The sequence below is a fragment of the Thunnus maccoyii genome, chromosome 4 (assembly GCF_910596095.1).
Source record: "Thunnus maccoyii chromosome 4, fThuMac1.1, whole genome shotgun sequence".
In the NCBI taxonomy this organism is placed as follows: domain Eukaryota; kingdom Metazoa; phylum Chordata; class Actinopteri; order Scombriformes; family Scombridae; genus Thunnus; species Thunnus maccoyii.
The window spans coordinates 18,746,938-18,757,738 of record NC_056536.1 but is presented as its reverse complement, the minus strand read 5'-3'; the positions used below and the strand labels follow the sequence as shown (position 1 = coordinate 18,757,738).

The window sequence follows — 10,801 nt, the reverse complement described above, 5'->3', positions numbered from 1 at the left end:
CAGCTTTGGTATTCATTAAGCACTGATTGCTCTAAAGAAATTATATCATGCAAAGGGTTGACTGAATAACAGGAAATGTGTTAAAAATACAGTAGTCCTGTAGTACCAACAGTTTACTGCTGGTATATTTTTGAGGCTGGAGTCTGTATTGCACTTGATCGGTGAGGTGCTCTTTTTGTCTGCCCATTTCATGAATCTGTGTTTGGCCTTCTCTTGGTGAGTCATACACAATTTGAGATTATGAAACAGATCGAACACACAGAGCTGGGGGTTACTGTCTATTTATAGGTATGATCTCATATCCAACTTTTTAATCCTGCTCTTTATGCCCACATAACACCACAGCTCGCAACACACAGCGTGACGTAACAGGTTAGTGCCATTTCAGATGCGTTACAGCATGTGTTGATGATGATATATGACTGCTAATCTTCCAGCTAGCATGAGCATCTCTGCAATGTTTAAGCTGGTGGAGCAGCGCTAAAGCCTGTATTCATTAAGAGGCCTGAAGTGTTATGGAAGGGTAATCACTGTAAGTATTGAAGAGTATTTATAGTATAGTGTTTATATAATTATTTGTAGCTCCACATTTATGCCATTGCATGAGTTGTGTTTGGTAAGTTAATGATAAAAAAAAAAACATAGAAAGAGACATATGTTTGATTATGTGTTTTATTGGTTTACATACTTGCTTTCTGTCACAATAGTGTCCATCACAGTTAATGCTTCTGTTGCCTTTTTTGCTGACCTTGCTCTCTACACACACACACACATGCACACACTCAGGCACACACAGAGACACAGAATCTTTCATCCTAAAGAGAAGGTCAGTAAATAAGAATACTGATGCAAATATCATGGTCATTCATTATCAGTGATGTAACGTATTCACCAGTTCTCAACATCCCATCTTTCAGGTCGGGTGCTTCTCAACAATCATGTTCTCAAAAGTGTGTTGTTGATGACAGAATGACCTCATGATCAAATTAAATCTTTTAATTAAAAAAAAAAATGTTACCATGAAGACCCAATCCTGATTACTGTATTTGCATTCAACTACACAGCATATATTTCCAACACTTATGCGAAACATCCTTTATAAAAACTAGCCTATTTATTAAATATAGAACAATTTTCAGGTAAGCTCACAATTTGCTGATTAATCTGCTGAGATTACATAACGCCCTTAAAAGCTTTCAGTGTGTCACTGCTTCATGTCATAGGCATTGTCCCTGGCAGTATGATAAATGGTGGATATATATTATATTGATATGCAACTAAATGATTATTTTGTATAAAGCTAAGACATTAGGCCTTATTGTCTCTCTATGAACTCCGTCAAGACAATCTGTTAGTACAGCACTCTTTGTTTCAAGCAGGTAATATTTCTCAATAAATAAACATAGATTCCTTCTATAAAACTATATCCATTCATAAAACTCTCACCATGTAGTTTTTCATTCTCTTAACCAGTAAAATTCAGAGTTGTTCTACACCTTTAAGCTGGCAAGATCAATCATGTGATACTATGCAAATGAGAAACCCTCCACACAATGTGATGCAAAGATTTGATTGGCTGAAACCTGTGAATGGGCAACGTTCATGATTAACATTCATGTCACAACACTGCAGTTTCATTCAGTCCTTGGTTACTCTTGGCTGGCGCTATGCCAGACAATGCCACTTGAGGGCGCTCACATACAGTATAACCCAGCAGTGTGCCTTCAATCTATGCATAACATGGACTCATTTCATGAGGCACGGTGTCAACATAAGAAACGTGGAGATATGGTGTAAAGGGATAATAATCTGCTCTACAATGGAAATGGGCGCTTCAACCACTAAAACACATCCACACTGCAAAAATCACTTTAGAATTCTGCGCATTTAGCTCTATGAGTGACTCAATAAATAAATCAATAAATTACATACATTCAAATTAGCATTAGTACTACATTACCTGTTAGTATGATAGAACACAATTCCACACCATAAAATCTGTGTTACAACATTTGTGTTACGTCATTTTTCAAGCTATGCGATTATACAGTTAACCATTTCCCTAGTCAAATAGCAGCAAGAAACCCTACAGCCTACAAGTGGTCAGATTCAAGTCCCCCTCCACAAACTAAGCACCTCACCTGATAAACTCTCCCTCCGCAAAAGATCAACTAGGATGACAACTCAAAATGATACATTCCCAAATGGCTGATGTGGAAAATAAACTGAATGTCGGAGAAAGTAAGTGGCTTTTAGATAAATTTATCTGTCTATAAAAATGACCTACATGCATGTCCTGATCTGGCAGCCCTCAGAATAAAACTATTACACTGTCTTTTCCTTCTTCCTTGTCTCCTTTCCTTCAAGACACAAAAGCTTTGTTCTAGGGAATGAAGAAAGACAAGGAGAGGCAGACACTCATTTATACACTTAGATGCATCTGGGCCTTTCATAATACACTGAAAGACCCTCTGTGAATACGTCAGACCTTCTAGTAAAAAGCTGACCTAAATCTATACACAGTGATTTATTGTAACTATGACCACTTTTGATATTAAAACACAATCTGAAACTTGCAAATGTGTAGTCATGTGCCTTAAATATTGTCTGTAAGTTTGCTTTTTTCTATACCTGACTAATCTAAAAGAAAAATAATAAAATCACAGATAATATCAGAAGCACAAGTCTGTCCATTTATCGAGAATATAGTCAAACTCGACAACAACTATCATGCCATGTTAAATGTATGGTTATCTGACAGGCATAAAGATAGTCATGATAATATTGACAATATACTTTGTGTTGTTGAATACAGTTATCTTTCCGTATGATTTGATTGTCTAGAAACTAAAACTCAGAGAGAGAGGCACCAGACTGTAAGGAAGGACAAGTAAAACAAACCAGTAAACAAATAAAGAAGTCTCTCTATATAAATATAAACTCTAGAATTGTCTGATAACTATGGAGTTGGTCAGCGCTTGATCAATGCACACAAATATAAAACGGCAGTCCTGGAACAAATATTTGTTCTGACCTAGAATCAGCTTTAGCCTCCCTGCTTTTATATGTTTGCCACAAGGCAGGAGAGATAAAATTAACCCCAGGTCAGTGTCTAAAAGCAACTATACCAGTCTATAAAATGCGCATAAAAGAGAGAAGGCACAGAAACACAAACCCACCGTGGAGTGGGGGTGGACTGACAGCAGCAGTTTTTTTGGGAGCAGACTGGATGAAGCTGCAGGTCTGCTGGCAGCAGATGGGTTGCTTACAACTTGCAATGTCTGGAGAAGAGCAGAGATTTATATATTTGCTGCCTCATTTTCATTTAGTTTGTTTTGCAACTCTACTTGGATACGACTGAGGTGTTCGCCTTTCTTCTGTTGGTCCCAGCCTAGTTATGTGTGTGACCACAGACTCATATCAGTCACCGCCAGAGTCACATTCAGTGGATGATAAACCAAGAAGAGGTGACTCAGTCGTTTTCCTGAATGCACCCTTGTAGACAAAGTGGCTTCTTCGTTTGCTCCATTGCTTCAATTTGAACCTGCACTGACACGGAAAACTGGTGTACGGTTCAGTCCAACAGCAGAACTGATCTACACTTTGCTTTCCTCCATTTTTTTTTCTTTCAGATCAAAGTGAAAGGAGAAGCCACTTTATGCTACAGATAAGATGCAGTTCTGTTATTATACACTTCATTCTATTTCATCACACCTGTTTTCTCCTGTGTTGTTTGATTTGCTGCCTTTGACTCAGCAGGTTTCGTCTTGACACCATCCGGCTTGGCCACAGTGATATTTGCCGCCACAGCCCCTTTGCTTTCACCACTCTTCTCCTGTTTGGCTGTGCCTCCGGTCTTGCTGGTGCTACGTTGTTGAACAGGGGTTGTTGTTTTTACAGGAATGGGTATTTTCCCCGGGGGTAGATGGGGATCCTCTCCGATGTTGACAGTGAGGTTAGTGTAGAGGGGCTCCAGCTCTTTGGAAAGGAGCTCATAAGTCAGAGAGTTGAGGCCGTCAGAGCGCCAGTTGAGTCTTGTCCTTTTCAGAAGGTCAAATCTACAATGACAAACAGGGTCAAGCTTTAACAGTGCCACATGAAAAAAAAAACCTCTCCATAAAAGTTAATAAAGTGCTCCTGGCATTGAAGAACAGTGGTGGTTTATTATAGTTGAGATATATTTCCATGTGAATGCAGCTTGTGGCACTACAGCTGGTTTGCAGGATCTTGTTTTCATAATCAGTAAAGTCTTTCCAAAGCATTATGGGCAGGAAAAAAAAATAATGAGAAAACTAATTGTTGTACCCGGCAAAGGAAAATTGCCAACCCCACATAACAGCAACAGCCTGTCAACAAAAAAATTAAACAACCATTATTGGAAAAACTCAACATGCTAGGGGCGTTGGAGATGGAAAAGATTAAGCCAACGAGGGGAGGACAATAATTCTGATGCCTGTCTCTAGCAACGGGAATGAAGCCAGGACAAAAGCTAGTGTTGTAATATGAGCGTGAATTTGCCAGTGTCAAATGTAATTTTTACAGTTTAAAAATATCCCACTAAAGTCTCTACATCATTTTTGTGTGTGTGTGTCCATCTGTACCTGCGTGGGTTCTGCTCATTGCCTCGGTCCCCTCTATGTTTGATCATCTTGTAATGACCAATGGCCACTGGAGGGCGTACGATCTTCATGCCAGACAGACGCACTCTGGATAGGGAGCACACAACAGGAGTCAGCAGAAACAGCAGATTCTCAATCAAAAGCATAAATCTAAGAAACTTAATCCCTGCGTCAGAATAATATTTGATCAACAAAGCCTCGTGCTTTACTATTCATGCGATTTTCTATTACTCAAAGCAATAGCACTACTCCATCTAAGTATCTAGAGAATTGTGGGTGACTCATGAGAATAACATACTTCTATGTGAACTATAGGCGGAGGAAAACTTTGTGGTTCCCTTTTCCCATCTCTGGTCCTTGTGTACCACTCCAGTCATCTAAGGCAATCAAAACATGTAACTAATGTTGTGATCGTCCTATATATATATGATACATTTTTCAAGTTGCAAACATCACGCACAAAGGGCAAAATATTACAGAAAGTTTAATGTAGTTCTGCTTTGTGCAAGCTTCTGGATTTTGATTTATCTGATGCATTCAGTGCCATAAGAGATTGGTAAATGTTAGAGGAGCCAGAGAGCGGAGAAAGGGGACCGCAGCATAGAAGTGAGAGGAGTCGGAAAACTGCCTGAAAACTCCGAAGCACGCAGCCCAGCCCAACTCTGCTAGTTAATCCATGCAAACATACTCACTGAGCCCACTCCAAGAGACACACAGCAAAGCCACAGCGGTGGGAGGGGACGTGAAGATGACAAATGATGTTAAGACACATAAAATAAAAGTTAAAGAAAAGGAAAACATGTGGTACTGAAACTGTAAACATGAGAAAAGGACGAGTGAGTAGAGTAAAAGACAGTAAAAAAAAGTACAAGAAGTAGAGAGGTTGATATGGCCGAGCATGTAGAGCTGATGCTGAACACCCACGCATGTGTCACATGCAGTTTACAGTTCACTCTGTCATCATGCAGTGTGTGTGCTCCATTCATCCTCTTTACCTGGCAGCAATGTCATCATCCTCCCCGCCCCAGCCCCAGTACTGGTTAGGGAAGCCATTCATCTTCATATACTGGTCTGGGGTCACTGCAGACACCCCACCAAAATACTGTGGGTACGGCAGCCTGGAAGGGTCACATCACCAATGTACAATCTTGAAAATAATGTCTCAGGGCAATGCGTTTTATATAGAAGTCACATCAACACACAAATTCACTCTGTGCGTCTACCTGTATCTGAACTTGTCCATGGCCACAGACAGGTGTGTGGGAAACTGTTTGTGGCAGGTGTAGGTGTTGTGGTCATTCTCAGGCAGCAGGTCAACATCGTGCAGGAAGATACAGCTCCAATCTTCATCTCTGAGGGCCTCCCGCACACCAACGTTCAGCAGCTTGGCTCGGTTGAAAGTACCATTCCCCCACTGCAGTCGTAAACAGAGAAAGTAACACACACACACAGGAATGTGTTCATTTTAAAACATGTCTTAAGAGCTCATTCACTCATTCTGATGGCTAAGGAACACAATTTGAGGTCACTCTGCGGTCAAAAAGTATGATTGATAATATGTAGGATGATCAAAATGAGCCGACAATAAGTTCATTGGGAGAGCACACATTTTTTACTGTTGACAAGAAGAACAGCAATCATATGTTATTATGGTTACAATTTTTCTACATGGTAGCCCAGGAATGCTGGCTACACACATTAAGGCATAATTACTGTAGTTTTGAAGTTGTGCAATAATGTGGTGTTTGTGGACCCCAAGACGAATAGCTTCTGTTTTAATGAAGCTAATTGGAATCCTAATAAATGAGAAATTAGATTATAATATTATTATAAATTAAAGAATTTGGCCGGTGATTTTCTATATTTTTCTTATTGTCAACAAATCTCATGTGGGGAGCCAAACAGACAATGAACTCATTGTACTTACAAGTACTGTCCGTGTATCCAAAGCCTGATATGTTGAATTCTTCTGTGCCACAAACCTCCATTGTTGTCCAAAAAATATTAAAAACACGTCAATGAGCTACACCGCTGCACTGGGTAACATGTTCCTTCAGCACCAAGATTATAATCACTAGCTGGTTGTGCTACATATCACAACTTCTTGACTTTGTACTGAAGTTTTTTGAGAAATTTACAATGTAGCACAAAGCCAAGAGGTTGTGATATGTAGCACAACAGGCTAGCAAAACACTGTAAACAGAACTGCGTTCCTGCACAGCTCAGTGGCATCTGCCGTACATGGAACTACTCTCTGGAGACAAAAAAAGTGATTGTTGTTATTACTCTTTGGAGCCGTTTCTAAACATATTGCCATGACCATAATCTTTGTAGCAAAGGAATACGTCACCCAGTGCCTCAATGTGGCTCACAGACGTGTTTTTAACTTTTTGGATAAAACGAAGCTCTACAGCACAGACGAATAAGATTTATCAGGCTTTGGATACACACACTTACTCACTTACTTGTAAGTAGGATCAGTTCATTGTTGGTTTAAAGAAAAATAGAAAATTGCCAGCTTTATCCTTTAACAATTAGCATTCACTGATTAACTTTCTCTGTCAGAGGTATTACACCAGTATAACACCAATAAAGAGTGAGAGTAATAAAAATAATACTGCCAAGCAGCATTATAGCAGTAATATAACCATGTTATACCAGTATTACACCGATGTTATACCAGCATGGTAACAACAGTAGTACATTAGTGATATATTTGTGTTAATAGTATGCCAAGAATATGTGTGTTACATCTGTGACACACCAGTATACACCAGTGTCACACAGTATGAAATGTCAATGCAATGAGTTTATCAATGAGTTATAGTAGCACAATAATATGCTTTTGCTCTTGGAGAGAAACACAATGAAAAACATACTGCCAGGGACATTTTCACAAATCAAATGACCTGCTGTACTATGTAGATGCTGTAGTGGATCTGCTGCCTCTGCAGGAAGGGGTGGAGGTGATAGAGGAGGGCACGGAGGTGGGTCTGCCGGTTCCGATATGGTACCACTATCGCAGTGTGGTGGCGGGGTTCACAATCTGGAGGCCGGTAGCGTCCGCCTGGCATCACTAACGGGTTCCTCTGTCTGATATCCTCCAGTGACAGAGGAGAGGAAAGATGCACAGACACAGGTCCAACTGGAGGAAAAAGAAAGTGATCATTGAAGTGATATTGATTGTCTGGCTTTTGTCCGACCAACAATTTAGCAAATTACCACACAATTGTTCACTGTGACTGTGCAGTATACACATATGTTACCTATAACAGCATACACTTAGCCCTGCTCTCTCACTCACCCAGCAGCGGGGAGGGGATCTGACAGTCTTTCAGTGGTGGTCCGGTAGCAGGGGGTCCAGTGCCGGAGTTGCGAGGAGGGGGAGGCGGCACTCCCAGATGACTGAGGTTGGTGTAGACGTCGTGGGGTCGAGAGTAATCAAATTCCGGCTCTGTGGTGTGCACCAGGACAGACACAAGTCCTTTGAAGCCCCCAAGGGAGAAATAGAGCACAAAAGCAAACTGGAAGCCCACCAGCAAGGCTAGTGTGCATGGGGAGTCCAGAGAGCGCCCACAGCACGCCATAGTAAAGTAAGATACAGTGAAATTGCACGTGGGGGAATTGGATGGATTGAGGGATGGGAGGAGCGATGGGGGGGGGGAGCAAGTGGCAGCTGGGTGAGGAGGGTGGAGGAAGAGATGGGAAATGAGCAAGGAGAGGCAGAAGGAGAGGAGGGGAAGGAGGCAGCGCTGAGTGCAGGCTCAGGCGTGCAGGAAGGGGCTGTCCATCGTTAGGAATGGGTAGTAGTGGTGGTGAAGCTCAGTCAGCACTGCCATCACCTCCTGACCACAGATATCACTGAGAAGGAAGAAGGAAATTATTGTTGGTAAAGACAATCACTGCTAGTCATTATTATTGTATTACATGAGTCGTGATGTGGTACCTTATTTTACACAAGACTAATTAAATCCTGCCCTGGGCCAGGAAGGGCTCACTCCACCTCTCTCCTCCTCTTCCTCCTTTCATCATCATGCTTTCCGTTAAAAAAAAAAAGACCTGAAGGAGTAAAAATGCACCAGCAGATTTGTCTCAGCACCACTGTGTAGTCTACTGTAAGCTAAAATAAGCCGGGGAATGACAAGCAGCTACAAACAAATGTCATGTTTGCTTCTTTATTTAGAATGGCTTATTTTCAGCAGTGACATTTCCATGGGGCATATACTATGTGGAAGAGAGGCTCATGCCTGCAGATCAAATTAATCCAACATCAGAGTTCCCCCTTTTTTTCCAAACAATTAAATGCAGTAGCAAACCCTGCCGTTATCATTGGATGCTGCTGATGAATTTCATAAGACAGGAAACAAAATATGATAGATACCAAAAACAGATCAGACCACAGCTGAAACAGCGCCACGTTTATCAATACAGAGAGCCTTCCATCCAGTTGATTAGCCTACCAATATCTGTCGTTAGGCCTATACAGGAAAACGTGTGTTTTAAAGCGAAAATGTATCGATAACATTTAATCGAGAGGATCGCTGGGTACAAGAATTCACCTGTCGTCCACAAAAGCTGCTTCTTAATTCTCAGATTTTAATTCTAGGCTGTTTACAAGCTCTGTTGCACCAGCCGACTCACCAGCACATCCCTGCGACATTTCAAATCCATCCCCCGGCTTCCATTGAGAATCGACGGGCCGCTGCCACCAAGTAGACGCGATGGACCGAAAGATAGGCCTACCGTTTTTTCCTGATGCTGGTCGCTCCTCCTCCTCCTCCTCCTCCTCCTCCTCCTAATCTCTCATCTGAGGCGAAATCTCTCCGTAGCTGTTTAGAGACGGCTGCAGACGCTTTCACACGCAAGAGCATCGCCGCATATCCACCCAGTGTCAACACAGGCAAGTGCGCTCTGCCTCGCCGAAACACGGCTGTATCATTGAGCCAGATGGACAGGGGCGCACCGCGGTGACGCACTGAGCGGCAATTTTGAAAATGGAAAAGAAATGATCATTTTCATCCCTGATGATTCATATTAATCATAATAGTAAATATGCATAGATATATAACCATATAGAATAAAGATTAAAGAGTATTAATCTAGATGCATCATGCTTACATACAGTAGACCTACAGTTATGTCACCTGACATAATATTGAACTATTATGAAGTTCAGAATATCAGCTGAAACGTAGCCTTATATTCATCTGAAACATAATAATAAATATGCAGTCTGACTCTGTCCCTTAAAGTTATATAACATTATTTACACTATTAGTTTGTATTTGTATTATAGTTGTATTTTTTACTGTGCAGATTTATGCTGCAGATTGATTGCAGATTTCAGCCTGCTCATCTTTTTTTCTCCCCTGTTTGTGTGTGTTCATCAGTGCTGAAGAAGCACCCTGCAGATGAAAGAGTGCGAAATTGTGTGATTGAATCCCATCAGACAAAGGTAATCTAACACACACACACACACACACACACACACACACACACACACACACACACACACTGTGGACTACATCTGCAAAATACAGCATGTGACACAAAAGTATAGTACAACCGGTCAAGTCATCTGTCATAACTAAAAACATTCATCAAAACTTCCACAACAAGGAGTTTTTTCTATCTCCAAACATTCTTTACAATTTTATTCTGCTCGTCAAATAAAAAAAGACTCGTTGATCTCTTTTGCTGACATACTGTTGTAGATAATTTACGTATTTGTACTCTGACGCAAAAATACTATGTTGACACTGATTGAAAAAATGGCTATTTTGACTTTATTTTCCCTTTAAACATACCAGATGAAGTGCTCATATTGAAATTAAGATACGGATTCAAATTGAAGACAAATTCATTACTTCAGGCCAGTATTTGTACTGACATTTTAAGGCCTTACATATAAGGACCTGATGACATCCCGTCCACAGTATCAAAATAACATGAACAACTCTGTCTGATCCAGCCTCCTAAAATCCGTCAAATGCCCAAAACATCAGTTTTTGTCATACAGTACATCGCATTTAACGTAGGCGTGTTGCATGTGTTCGTGTTCAAGCATGGGCTCAAAATAAAATGACTAAGCTTCTAATCTTTACAAAGTGTTGTATTTGTTCATCAAAATGTTTCCCATTTTTGATATTTCTTCTTTATTTCTCACACAGCATCCAACCCAA

The 10,801-nt window shown here is 40.8% G+C and overlaps 1 protein-coding gene across 2 annotated transcripts; it reads right to left on the bottom strand.

Annotated features, from left to right (window-relative positions):
• Positions 1 to 2,800: 2,800 nt before the first annotated feature.
• b4galt3 (UDP-Gal:betaGlcNAc beta 1,4- galactosyltransferase, polypeptide 3) lies at positions 2,801 to 9,535 on the bottom strand. 2 transcript variants are annotated; one of them, XM_042410162.1, is made up of 8 exons: positions 9,261 to 9,535; positions 8,566 to 8,678; positions 7,924 to 8,480; positions 7,529 to 7,764; positions 5,843 to 6,033; positions 5,615 to 5,737; positions 4,602 to 4,706; positions 2,801 to 4,058 (listed from the first exon to the last, which is right to left on the bottom strand). In XM_042410162.1, exons 3-8 carry the CDS (start codon positions 8,204 to 8,206, stop codon positions 3,701 to 3,703), a joined length of 1,296 nt encoding a protein of 431 aa, XP_042266096.1. In that variant the 5' UTR covers positions 8,207 to 8,480; positions 8,566 to 8,678; positions 9,261 to 9,535; the 3' UTR covers positions 2,801 to 3,700. The 2 variants fall into 2 exon arrangements, with proteins under 2 accessions (XP_042266096.1, XP_042266097.1); XM_042410163.1 differs by having other exon boundaries at positions 8,566 to 8,655.
• Between the last annotated feature and the right edge of the window lie 1,266 nt (positions 9,536 to 10,801).